We start from the raw sequence: 13,731 nt of genomic DNA on the forward strand, positions 1-13,731 counted from the left end.
TACGAAAGTGCAAGATGCATATCTGAAATGCATATTACACACGTAGTGTGTATATTTTCAATAGTTTCTATTATTTCGTAATCTTCCACACGTTAATCCTGCCGTCAAATTTCTATTGCGAGCTAAATCGACGGTTGACGAGCAACGTGATCAGCGCGATTCAATTATTATCCTATTACCCTCGCCGTTCACGCATATCGGCGTAAATGGATCCTTTGAAAGCTTCTCAAAAGATAGCTTTGTAAACGTCGTTTGTATGCGCATCGATGCACATTTCTCTGAAATATCGTAGCCACTGGCGCATTTTAACGAACAGCCACAATACATCCTTCTCTGCCTCATAATAGCATAATTAACCATCGGTCGACGGATACTGGGTCATTCAAGACCCATCGTTACATTGAGTTGAAATCGTGAATTCATGAGTGTTTTATTCAATACGAATTTTCAATACTAATAATGTACTAATATTCAAAAAATTGTAAAATAATGTGAAATCCTAGTGTCATTTGTGAGATTCGATCTTGGACCTTCAAAGGTGATAATCTATTACGCTACTTCGCCCCGAAATAATGATATTATTATATACTAATATTCTAAAAATTTATTCCCGAATATTGGGTCATGTTTAACCCAGTATCCGCCGTGCGTGCAACTACTGTACTATCCATTGTCCGAGGATTAATAGAAAATTGTCAATCGTAGAACATAGCGTGAGTCATGGAATCCTATAGTACAGTAGACTCTCGTTATATTGCCACGTGAGAGATTTGACCTTCACACGGATTTTCAAGCACTTCCACCATCGTAGTTTAAGAAAATGATACTTAAAAATGAAAGTTTGGAAGCTTGAAAAATTGTCCGCGGTAATATAATGAGAGCGTACTGCAACTGCACTAGGTCGTTGAGAATTACGAATGCGTCCTAACCCCATACGTACCAGTATACTGACAGTTCCAAATCTTCACGGGTTACATGCCGGATGTGTGCATTAGGACATAAGCAAAAAGTGTATACATATTACTCACCAGCACTTTGGTGAAGCGCCTCTCGAGTTCGACGGCGTCAGGCATCGGTTGCCTCGGCGCGCTACGGACGCTGCCAGTCCTTGCGTGCGGTCCACCCAAACTTCCCATGCCGAGACTGGCTTGACAGGATTGATGAGGCGCGCCGCCCTTGACACCGCCGATGAACACCTCGCGCACACCGCCATCGCTCTCGCCGGCACGGCTCTGCACGATCCCCATTATTTCAGTCGTAACACGTATCCTGCGCCGTTGCAGCGGCTAGCACTGTCACACCAGGAGAAACGTCAACAGCCACGATCGCGACGGTTCATCTTCCACAGAACGGAAATCACGTTTTCTAACGTCGATTAGAAGACGAATCGAACCGGTCCGCGCCGGGCCGTGCAACAGGTACCAAGCCGTCCATTGCGGACACAAACTGACGAACGTGCGCGAACAACAACACGATGTAAACCTCTACTATCCACACTGCACGAAGCACTAGCTGCGTCTGCCAGGCCCGCTCCTCTGCGACGCATCACAGCCACTACGCATGCGCCATCGTCCGTGCTTGCGCCATCTGCAATGCGCGGTGAATTTGAAATGAGATGTGTGTAAGGTTGGTAGCCGTGGTGTTTTGTTGATAATTTCATTCCAGATGGAAGCACTATACATTAGAGTGTGATAAAATTGTACAATTTATATTATAAAATAATTAATTAGATTTAAAAAGAATTGTAGATAAGATAAACTTAATTTAACAAAATCAATTGTTATTCAAATTCATATATCGAGTTAATAACTATCGATAAATCGATATATAAGGACGCCATTATTTCGAGATATCGATCTACTATCTAACCTCCAAAACAGTATGGCGTCGTTTTAGTGTATTGGTTAATAAAAAGTATTTGTAAATATTTGTAGATTGTATGAAACAAGACTAGTGTAAATCAACATTGGAAAAATGAAAAAGTCTCCGTTAAGTATGCCGAGTAGCAGCAAACCGAAGCAGAATTACAATTGGAAGGTACACGATCGTAAAAATAGGACAGGTTATAACTATATTAAGAATGATAATTATCAGTGTACTTCTCCAAATCAAAACTCTGGGAATGATTTTATCCCGTTGAACGCCAGTTCACCATTGCCAGAACGAAATTGGCGTGGTTCTAGAGGTCGTAATCACCGTAATTCAGGTAGTGGTGGATTTAACCATTACCGGAACAATTATCATTCAACCCCAAAGTCGAATTTCAATAATTTGTACTCTCCTTACAAGCACTCTGGTAAACAATTCTATGGTCAAAAAAAGGTAATTTTATCGTTTTCTTATGGTCACTAGTATAAACAGTACAAAATATGTTGGTTTTCTTATATTTAGGGTTATCAAAAGGACGCACGTAAACAGGTAGATATATCGAACTACATAGATAGGACCTCCTTTTTGGAAGATCCTTGGGCAGAATTGATGAAAAAATTAAATGACTCCAAAGAAGTAAATGACTCAGAAATGTCGCCTACCTTTGAACCCTTGATCTCCTCAGAATCAATTTATATAGATTCGAAAAATGAATTGGGGTTAGACGATACAGATGTTAGCAGTGTATCCAGAACAGAAAGCTCAATAGACATAAACCTTGAGAATGTAACATTCAGTCAAGAGTTAGTAAATGAAAGCAATGGCAGTAATAATGATAGTGTTTGTGAAGATTTCCAAGAAAATGGAGTTCATTCTGCTCCTACAAAAAATGTGATTCAAGATCTTATATAACAGTAAGAGAGTGCTTTTAAGGAAATTACACTGCACAGTACTTTATATCTAAATTGTACATATTAACACTTAAATGTATATAGGAATTTATGAAACAGTTCTGTTATATGAATTGACGAATTAACGAAATTTTTTCTTTTCAAAGATTATTATAGAAGCATATTTCGTATATGCATGATATAATACTTCTTTCAAACGATATTTTCACAAGAAGGCTGTGAAAAGATAAGTGTAGAATTATATATGTGCAATTCTCTAGTATGTACTAAAAGAGGTACATATATGTCAGAATACAAGGGAACAGTAAACACCAATTTTTCACCGATAGATTAAGCGGCTAGAAACTGTCGAAGCATCTAAGATCCAGCTATATATTTAGTTAAGATTCAACTATATGAATTAAATTTAAGTTATCTTGACAAATAATTATATGAGTGCTGATTTATATTATTGAATATCCATCATTAATTTTAATCGTATAATATCATTAGTCCATGTATGGCATAGAAATGTACGAAGAGTTAATTGTATATATTTATATCAGGCGTGCATACGAAATTAAGTATGCGTGGGATCTCATTTGACGGCGTGGAGGTACCCGAGACAGAAATCTCGGGCAATCGCGGACGCCAGTGACCCTTGAGCTACTTGCTGTACACGTCTGATCTATATTAACGTAACATAAGCGTAGAATTAAATAATCATTAATTACGTGCAAACGCCAGCAATTCTAATTTTAGGATTAACTTACTTACGTTCGTACTTTTTATTTTAAATGCAATGACTTGAAATTTGTTTAAACTGCAAGATATTTTATTTAAAGCTAAATCAACGTTGGAATATTGTAAAATTAAAACAGTGGAATAATAGGTTTAAATGATTGTTATCTTTGAAAAATGTTTATTTCCAATCTTTACACATTTTTTATAGCGTGTTTTAGCAAGCGACGACAAAAGTGTCCTACATGTTTAACATGCTACCTTAATGTACAAATGACGATTTGGTACAAAAATTTGTATAATTTAATGGAGAATCGTATTTATTTCCACAGTACGATTTTATATGATCGTATAAAGCATGTCATTGATGTTTTAACCAATCATTGTATGAATAATCTGTACAAAAGAACTATGTGTAAATACATGTAAATTATGGTAATAATCATTTTAATATTCTGTAAGCATTAGTCAGTTTCTTTTACATTTTCATTCCCTGTAGATTTTTGTTTCATTTTGCAAAATATAAATATAAGCTGATTCTTCAAATAATTTTTTTCTAATTAAATGTTGTGATTGCACTGTTCGATTATTGTTATTAAATATAATTTGAGTTTGTTAATGAAATATACAACAAAAGAAACAGCTCGTTAATTAATCCAATCGGGTGGCATTAGATCTCCAACCTTGGGCTTTTCAAGGTAAGGCTACGATACAATGGGAAGTAAGATCGTGTAGGTACATGAATAATAGATCGTTAGTCGAAGTAATCAATATGAGCTACGTATTTTCTGGTACAGAACTGTTCATTTCGTTCTTGAATGTTTGTAATTTCCAATTAGGACACTTTTTTCTATGCGCAGTACCGAGCACGGCGGGATTCTTTAGGAAAAATGACGGGGAAGAGAAATTTTCAAAATTCTAATTTTAAAGATATTAATATCGAGATTAATTAAATGTTTGCCGACATCCGGCTTATAAGATTTACTATCCAGCGGCTGATTTCAAAATATAAACCGTACTATATTGCTTTACTTCCCTTGATTTTTATTTTGAAATTATAAGTGCATATTTGCTGCGCACGTGTTCATGCGCAGGTAAATGCAAGGCGTACGCGCTTGCGCAAAGTAATAGGGTTGTCCATGCGCATGCGCGTGCAATGGTATATATACGCGAGTGCAAGTGCAGTTGCATCACTCCCTTTATCCATCTCCCCCTTACTCCCGATCCAGCGAGAAAAACAAAATTTTTCTTATCATACCGTTTTATTAAAAATTCATGTTTGTGTCGCAGACAATTCATGTTTCTTAACAGACAATCATACATGATATATTTACATGCAACTATACGAATTAAACTGAGAAACTTTATTTATATTTTTCAACGCAAAATTTCGTTTCATGGTTTTTCTGCTTATTTATCATTTTCATTGGTGTAACTACAATATATAGGATTTTTGTCTGAAGGTTTATTATGTTTTATCTATGATTTCATATTTATCTCGGTCCAAATATTAATTTTTATTAACTGAGAATTTTTTTCTATTCCTTTTTTTTTCAATAATATTTCACTGGGTGTGGACTCTACGCCAATGGCCAATTCTAATCTGTAATAAAGTTATATGGATCTGAGTCGTACCTTTCTTCGCCGCTTTTCCATCACAAACTTGTAAATATTTAATGGAAAAGTTGCGTAACTAGGTGCAAGCGTCGCCGATCAAATGATCGTTTGATGCAGTATTTACTGATTTGCGTTAGATCAACATGATCAAAATTCTAATCTACCGTACATGTATATATACAGAGATTTAATACGGTTGTTTTAACACGTGGACTGCCGTGTCATCCAGATACGAATATCAAATAACTTTTAATGATACAAATAAATATTTAATACATTCACTTACGTTTTTATCAAGAATTGTATCTAAAATTAATGATTATAATCAACCAGTGTCATACACGCAGAAATTAAAAATAAAATTACTGAGACACGTTTACTCTGGCAGTCAAAGTGTTAAAACGTACCTTTTACATTTTTCTTTTTATACTCTTCTTGCAAAAGTTAATTAATTTGGGATTCCTTAAGACTGACCCTCATGTAAGAGAATATGAACTCTTCTTTACAATATTTGGTCTCTTTGTTTAAAGCTATGGTTGCTGCAGATTGGAGGTAATTGAATCTCTCTTTGCTCGTTACAGGTCTCATGCTGTAATATACTTTTCAATTCTATTGATTATTATTTACAAAAGATGAGTTTCTGGTAATAAAGTTTGGACTGTCTATTTCGTTGTATATGTAATATAAAATTTCGAATCCTTTCTATATGACATAGCGTATTAATAATTTCAAATAATATGGATTCGTTTTTCAAGTGTTTGATAATAAGTTTCATGTAATAATTATGTCAGTTTGTTTATTCAATTTAAGAAATAAATTATCAGCATGAGCCCCGTATGATAATTATCAATATAAATTGAAATTCAAGCATCATTTCATAGAGATTTGATATTTCTGTACAATTGAGAATAAAAATAATATATTATCACTTATTTAGCCCATTGATTAAATTTCTTCACTACGATGTACGTACGATTATAAGAGATATTTCATAGATACATACATCATACATTCATATATATATATATTATTATATGTATATATATAAGTCTTCGTTGACTGTTAGTCACTGTTTTTAAAATTCTCCATACATCACTTAATTTTTTGTTCGATGGTTCCTGAAACTCGTACTGTTTCCTTTTAATCTTGGACAAAAAGATATTTTTCTATTTTAGAAATATATTTAATTTAGTTATGTGATACAGATATTTAAAAAAGAATTGAAAATTTCTTAAATAACGCAAATAATATATTTTCAATTTTTTCTAACTAGTGGAAACCAACCCCAACCCTTTATTTTTCTAGGTTTATTATTGAAATTCCAATGATATGTACAAATTAATGAACCATACGAATCGCAAGATTCTCCGTCGAAGAAATAGTCAAGCTTTGGATTTTATTAAAATATACGACGAAGTTGGAGAAATCGTTCGTGTTCCGATTCGATCGTGTGAAAACACGTTGCGTTGATTATGAATATTTACATAGATACTTGAAGCGTAGGAAAGTACACGAGCAAAGTCACATAGTAAAGTTCCAAAGTTCTTTGCTCAACTAATTTATAATAAATGAACAGCATTGTATGTTGGCTTGTTTAAAATTTTACATTTCATATCTTTCAATTTCAATATCTCAGTGTTTATATTTAAATATATTTTACATCTTATGACATCGTTATGGGTCAAAGAAACCCTGTCATAGAGCATCGGTCTTCAAAGGCAATTTGGCTTAAAACGATTGATATCTTTACTATGTACCTTGATTACGCTCGTGTTTGGCTCAATGAGTGAAACAATGAGAATGTAAGTACGAGAATCATCGTGGTGATTGTAAGTGCCTAAGGTTACATTATCGATTTGCTTTCGTATCTAGTATAATGTGTCATCTATAGATACGTACGACGTGTATTACTCATCTACTTTAGGTCCAATTAATACGTGCGACAGGATTCTTGGCCGGGTACTTGCAACAAAGAAATTGACTCAAGATTAGAAACTTCATTAAGTATCCTAATATCTCTATACTCTGGAATTCAAATTGTCATAAGAATCAGCAAGTTAAAATAAGAAATAAAATACATTTATTAATTTGTAGTTATTAATGAAACTATTATTACTGATATGTAATGGCATTTAATATAGAGAGAATGTATAATTTGATATCTTCTTTCAGCAAACATTTGATTTTAATCACTGGTATCGATATTTAAATATTTGATATTTAAATATTGATATTTGAAATGAAAGTTCTTTTTATATTTTTATTGGAAAAATATTACGGAAATTGAACTGAATTTTATGAAACTTCTATTTACATACAAATGGTATCTCTTACGTATTTAATCATTCAAAGTTTTTTCTTGAGCATTTGATGATATTACAATTAATTCCGTTTTAAATTTCATGCTCTCAATTTATTATAAAATACAGTGTAAAAAAGGATGAGATAATTTTCATAAAATAAATAGTATACATTTTGTAATAGAGAGGCTTCTTTTGCTGCACTTTTACAAGTATGTATTTGGTCCCCAAAATTTGAGAGTGTCATATTAATATTTATAAATGAAACTAACCATTTTGAAAAAATGAAATTTAAAAAATTTAAAATAAATTCACTGTTTCTTCTGTTAAAAAATTGATCATTGGAATGAAGAAATTATGGCCCCCTTTGTTTATTGATTGGTCCAGAAATGTGTTTAACAAGGTACTCGAATGAAATTTTACTATTAAACTAGTTGACAAGCTCTTAATTCATTCGATGTTCGAGATAATACGGGCAAGTACTTGAATCTGTCGCACATATTTCACAATCTATTGTTCCCACGTAATAATGGACTCTGATAACCGATAATGATCGTGCAAACTCCAAACCCTCTCTTTAGTTTCTAATTATATTTTTAAAGCAAGGTCGTAATTAGAAAAATTTCAAACGTCAATAATAAAACAATTAAATTCATCAAAGCTATAAATTAAAAATTTTTTAAATAATAAATTTATTAAATTAATATCAATATCTCTGACACTGACTTTGAACAATAACTGAAATTCAATTTATTATCAGTCTAACAAGTTAGAATAATTGATTTTAATTAGAGTTTGAGAATTTGCACGTTTACTTAATGTACATGGATCTCCTAATGGTACTTTCGTAAGTCGTTGCTTAAAATTTACTAAACGGAAGGACGAACGATTCGCGTAATAATTTACCTCGAGGTCACCACTGTGTCGCATTACGTTAGCAGAACGTGCAATATTGACTCTAGTCGATTTTTTCGTGTTTGAGCACCGATAAAAACATATTTACCCTAAATTACACGAATTCAAATATGAATGGTGCCAAATTCCACGAAAGATATATTCCATTAACCCATTAATACCCAAACTTGTACATATTTAATACCATAAATATTACAAATGAATATTTATAGTATCATAAATATTAGAAATACTTATTTGCATTAACACATTTCTTGCTGGGTCGGTCGCGATATAACCGGGTTAATAATTTCCATGTATCTTGATAATGAATGATTTTCTTCCTCTGGAAATTAATAAGTTAATGAATAATTTCCTAATTTCCGATTCCTGATGTTTTCTGTTCCATAAACATTCACATATTCTGCTGAAAAAATTGTCACTCATATTCTGTATAGCAATTAATCAATTGTATATAACTTAATTAGTTACTTAGAGGTTTGCTGAAATTAAAATTCTAAAATGAAAGCAGAGTTTGCTTTCAAAATCGAAAATTCGATGTTCTGCTATTCTTTATTAGTTTGTTAAATGTTATTGTTAATTAATGTAAAATAATATAAAACATTATTATATATTGATTAGTTTGAAAAGTATTGTAAGATCTTTGTGAAACTGATTCTGTACAAATCATATGTGTATTTCAGTTATTATTTTCTTTCAAAATATGCAGATTTCTTTCTTGGTTTGTGAACATATTTTGCATTAATATTTTGTCCTTTGTTCGGTTGTTGATATCTTGTAACACATGTTCCTCAAACATAAATAATCCTTGAGTAATTAATATAATAATAAAAAAATTTTATTTTTTATAAGAGGATACTTTTCTATTGTCTCGAGAAAATTGTAATGTTAGGTATTAAAGAATTTTTATTGTAATATTAAATTTTCAGAATTGCAGTGTAAAGTTTTCAGTATCGTATATCTTAAATTTTGTTTAATTGAGTTTCCATCGAGACAATTGAAAAATATTTAAAATAACAGTCCAGTGGGTTGCAAACAATTTAAAAATATTCACATCGATTACCGGTAACAATACCGCATGGAAGCATGAAAAGAGAAAAAGAATAATCGGAACATCGTACGATTAGACACGTATCACTCGAAACATCTATTATTTTAAAACCGGATACGGTGGAATAAATATCGCATACGAATCAACATTCAGAGTTATTAGAGTAACAAAGTTACTGTTTTAAGTAGAATCATGCAGATGTTCAGTCCATCTGCTCAATTGACATTGTACATTATAAGAATTTCATTTCATCACCTTACTGGATCATAATTTCCATAATTATTAATGATAATTCCTTCGAATCTTAATTGGTTTAACTCCTTGCCTTATAATTTTGAATCACATTCGTATCACAGCTGGGGGTCTGCTAAACCTGTGAGTTTGAAACTTTCAAAAGAATTTTAATTTACTTTGTTTAGATATACAAATCATTAGAAACCATTAGAAATCATCAGAAACTATGAGCAATCATTAGAAATCGTTTCTTGTTCAAAATGATTAAAAATCATTAAAAAATCATTAGAAATCATAAGGCAAGGGGTTAAAAGCAACCTAAAAAGACTTCAATTTTGAATGTTAGTTTCAGAAAGATAAAAACCTCCTTTTATCCATAAATATGTTCAACTCTCCCACCAGGAAAACAAATTCTTCGTTTAGTCGTTTAGAATCATTTAGTTCTGCTTACAAATACCTTTGGACCCACATACTCCACGTTTCTCACCTGGGGTCAATCGTCAAGTTCGAACGCAAAAGAATCACCTAAACTTCGTTTCGAAGACGATCTCGAGATTTGCTTCGAGCTTACCCCTTCAACCACTTTGGTTGAGCACAAACTCAACAGCTTCTGAAGCATGACGAATCATCATCAGACGAGGATTTCCTGAAGGAACTCCTCGACAAGCAAGTCCTACAAATATTCGTCCACCCTGTCGTTTTCGTCCGGAGGGCTGGGTTCGCTGACGCTGAGTATCGGCAGACCGAAATGTTGCACCTCGATGCTCGATTCGGGGGTGCGTCGCGCGTAGTCGCAGCTCTTCGAATGCCGCTCGATCCCGCCGCGACGGTGATGATGATGACAACGGGTTAGACGAGCGTCGGAATCGCAGGATCGCCGATAACACCTGAAAATTATCAAGGAACGTGTTTTGCTAATTTATCAGAAACTAATTATTTCTGAAAGATGAGCGTCGGAATCGCAGGATCGCCGATAACACCTGAAAATTATCATTTTGCTAATTTATCAGAAACTAATTATTTCTGAAAATGAGCGTCGGAATCGCAAGATCGCCGATAACACCTGGAAATTATCAAGGAACATGTTTTGCTAATTTATCAGAAACTAATTATTTCTGAAAGATGAGCGTCGGAATCGCAGGATCGCCGATAACACCTGAAAATTATCAAGGAACATGTTTTGCTAATTTATCAGAAACTAATTATTTCTGAAAGACGAGCGTCGGAATCGCAGGATCGCCGATAACACCTGAAAATTATCAAGGAACGTGTTTTGCTAATTTATCAGAAACTAATTATTTCTGAAAGACGAGGGTGAAATGTCCTTCCATTGTATTTCAAAAATTCCTTTGGCACATTTGGAGATAATTTATGCAGAAGATACCTGTTTTATTCATTTCAGCAAGGAAAACTAGGTCACGACCGGAAGTGTACATTGAAAGAGACGCGGTCGTCAATTTTGTTTTAGAATTGTAATTTTTATCCGAGTGGCACACGGTAGACTAAAGGGTGTTATATGTTGGCACAGCCTTGAAAGGTTGCTTGGCGTGTGACCAAGTTTCGAGGGTAGCCTTTAAGAGGGAACGATATTTACAGGGTGAATCGACGTCAACCGTGTATATTCATCAACGTAGGATGAGTGGGATCCAGATCGTTTGAAGGTAAAAATATCCCTGGTTTCTTGTGAATTCATAGATGAATGCATTTTACAGCTGGCTCGTCTTCTGTTGGAGTTTCATTTAGAAAGAAGGATCGAGAAATTTGATTTTTATATTTTTATATTCCTACAATATTTTTCTCAATTATTATGCAATATTTCATAGTTAAAAAGTGATTGTTACCAAACCAGTGTTAACAAAACAGTAAATGGTAGGTTGAAAGCAAATAAAATGAAAGGAAATTTGAAACCCTTTAACCATTCACACACGTGGAGGAATCGTCCTCGGGCAGAGTTGGAGAATACCTACATAGGCAATGTTAGGCAAGGGTTAATTAAACTTGTACTCTGGAGAAACGCCGTGGGCTATCGCTGGTCCATGTAGTATGGAAACGTGTTAACAAGATAAGCAGTGGACTGTTCCTGTACAATGCTGAAATATTTAGCCAGATTTTCAAATAAAAGAAGTAAAATGGGAATTGTGGGAAAAAGTTATTCAATTTACGCCAGTGAAAACGTAATTAAAATTGAAAAATTAATATGAATAAATTATTGTAATTAATAAAAATTTGTTCTTTCTAAATATATAAAAATAGATAATTAAAAGGGTTCAAGAATTTCTTGTATTGATCGCTTTAGGAAAATGGTACGCTATTTGGGCGAATTATTCCAAGTATTTAGAACAATGCATATAGAAGATTCCTTACCGCTCATCCATGGAAGCAGGTTGTCGTACAGGACAGCGAACATATTCGTGACTGCCGCCGGCTCGCCATCCCCCGAAACGTCGGCCGACGAACGATGATGAAGACGTTATCGGAGAATCCCTGAAACATCCACAACAATCCTCTCTACCACCAATTTACTCCAGATTTTATTTCCCTTTTTATACACTTCAAATTTACACAGTTGAAATATCTAACTCCATCTCTCGTAGCGTGTTTGCTCAATAATTGCGGAGGCAAAAATCCCCGTGGGGGTGTGTCAGCATCTTTTTCGCGGATTACTAATAAATTACCTTCGAATAGATAGTTCCATTTGATATATCGCGGGTGCTTAATGAAAACAGCATTAATTTAATTAATTTGAAGCAAGGAAAAGGTCACAAGGGTATCATGCAAATTTCGGATAATTAAAAGAGAATAATAGAAAGAATACAGTACATATTGTAGGCGTTTAGTGGAAGGGGAAGGCCAGTATTTGAACAGCCATTACTATTATATTAATGATGTAAAATAGCAAATAGAAAGCTTGAAAATTAACAATCTATTATTCCTGTTTTTAATAAATAATAATTATCTTATAATAAATGTCTGCCTATTTTGTATTGTATTTCATGTTATAATTAAAAATATATATATATGGTATTGTTTAATTATAAATAAGAAGAACTGCGAACAAAAAACTTCCGACGTAATAAGAAGTATAAGAAGTAAGTATAAGAAGTTCAGAGACAAGGGTGACGACCCTCCTCTTGGGGTGCGTGATAAAGTGGAAATGTCACGTAAAAGGGAATGCCGCTATAGACGCACGAGTTGAAGATTTATTTTCTATAGCGATTCTTCGGAAAGGAAATAAAAATGAGGATGAGTTATTGTGTATTAATCTGAAATATTGTATTTAGTGAACACACCCGTTTTATATTTACTAACATACCATTTTCATTCTCCGAACTCTGATGCTTTTATTCGCAAAGATTTTGTTTAAATTTAATTTTAAATATAAAGCTGTAAGATAAATATTACTTTTCTTGTTGGTCAAAATATTACTATTAATATTATTTTTTATTCGCGAAGAAAATCTTCCAACTTGAACATTTCACCCAACAGAGTTAAGAGATAAAGTTTTTGATTTAGTTTCTCTAACTTTTCAGCTGACTTCTGATTTCAACAGCTTCCACTTCTTATATGCATAACTTTGAAACTTTCTTTTACGTTTCTCCTATTCTGATGATGATATTGTCTTTTTTTTCCGAATCAGTTGTATTTCTTGCTAACTTTTAAAAGCTTTTAATCTTGCAGATTTATGTTTTAGTTTCAGTCCCTGGAGAAAAAGAAATTTTGTCTAGAACGATTCAACTAAAAAAACGCAACGCACTAAAAAATTTTAATAATGAACCTCTGTCTAAAGCAACGTGGTCGATTTTCTTTTTCATTTAAAGAATTAAAAAAATTTAGAGACATTTTTTTCTAAAGCATACACAGATCTTATTATTTGATATTTTACATTATTCCATAAATCGCGGTCATATCACGAATTCACTGTATATTAAATGAACTTAATTAACATAATTTAAAATTAATTACGCGCAGTCCCTACTAAATTCCGCAATTTTGCGTGCTAGCATGGCACATACAACACTTCCACTTTAATTAAATTCTGAAAGAAGATGTCGAAGCTAATTGAACATGGAACAAGTGTGAATAGCAGAAATATATTTCTTTCGTTATCCTATCG

At 33.2% G+C, this 13,731-nt stretch overlaps 3 protein-coding genes across 15 annotated transcripts in view; 1 reads left to right on the plus strand and 2 right to left on the minus strand.

The window, feature by feature from the left end:
- LOC114883175 (formin-like protein) overlaps positions 1–1,546 on the minus strand; it is a 28,301-nt gene extending 26,755 nt beyond the window's left edge. The window contains exon 1 of one of the 3 annotated variants that reach the window (XM_029200709.2): positions 1,029–1,544. In XM_029200709.2, coding sequence (XP_029056542.1) covers positions 1,029–1,247 — 219 coding nt within the window. In that variant the 5' untranslated portion in view covers positions 1,248–1,544. Of the gene's footprint in view, positions 1–1,028 lie in introns of all 3 variants that reach the window. The other 2 variants (XM_029200710.2, XM_029200711.2) reach the window with 2 other exon arrangements.
- A 135-nt stretch (positions 1,547–1,681) lies between these two features.
- On the plus strand, positions 1,682–3,961 carry LOC114883176 (uncharacterized protein DDB_G0280315-like). The gene is made up of 2 exons (XM_029200712.2): positions 1,682–2,322; positions 2,392–3,961. Exons 1-2 carry the CDS (start codon positions 1,975–1,977, stop codon positions 2,779–2,781), a joined length of 738 nt encoding a protein of 245 aa, XP_029056545.1. The 5' UTR covers positions 1,682–1,974; the 3' UTR covers positions 2,782–3,961.
- Positions 3,962–9,661: 5,700 nt separating this feature from the next.
- The window catches only part of LOC114870863, a 30,486-nt gene continuing 26,416 nt past the window's right edge, over positions 9,662–13,731 (minus strand). For 6 of the 11 annotated variants that reach the window (XM_029176038.2, XM_029176041.2, XM_029176040.2 and 3 more), the window contains 2 exons: positions 11,982–12,125; positions 9,662–10,504 (listed from right to left, as the gene is read on the minus strand). In XM_029176038.2, coding sequence (XP_029031871.1) covers positions 10,291–10,504; positions 11,982–12,125 — 358 coding nt within the window. In that variant the 3' untranslated portion in view covers positions 9,662–10,290. Of the gene's footprint in view, positions 10,505–10,544; positions 10,598–10,660; positions 10,867–11,981; positions 12,126–13,731 lie in introns of those variants that run through there. The other 5 variants (XM_046285692.1, XM_029176042.2, XM_046285681.1 and 2 more) reach the window with 4 other exon arrangements.

This window comes from Osmia bicornis, chromosome 1, assembly GCF_907164935.1.
Source record: "Osmia bicornis bicornis chromosome 1, iOsmBic2.1, whole genome shotgun sequence".
Lineage (NCBI taxonomy): Eukaryota > Metazoa > Arthropoda > Insecta > Hymenoptera > Megachilidae > Osmia > Osmia bicornis.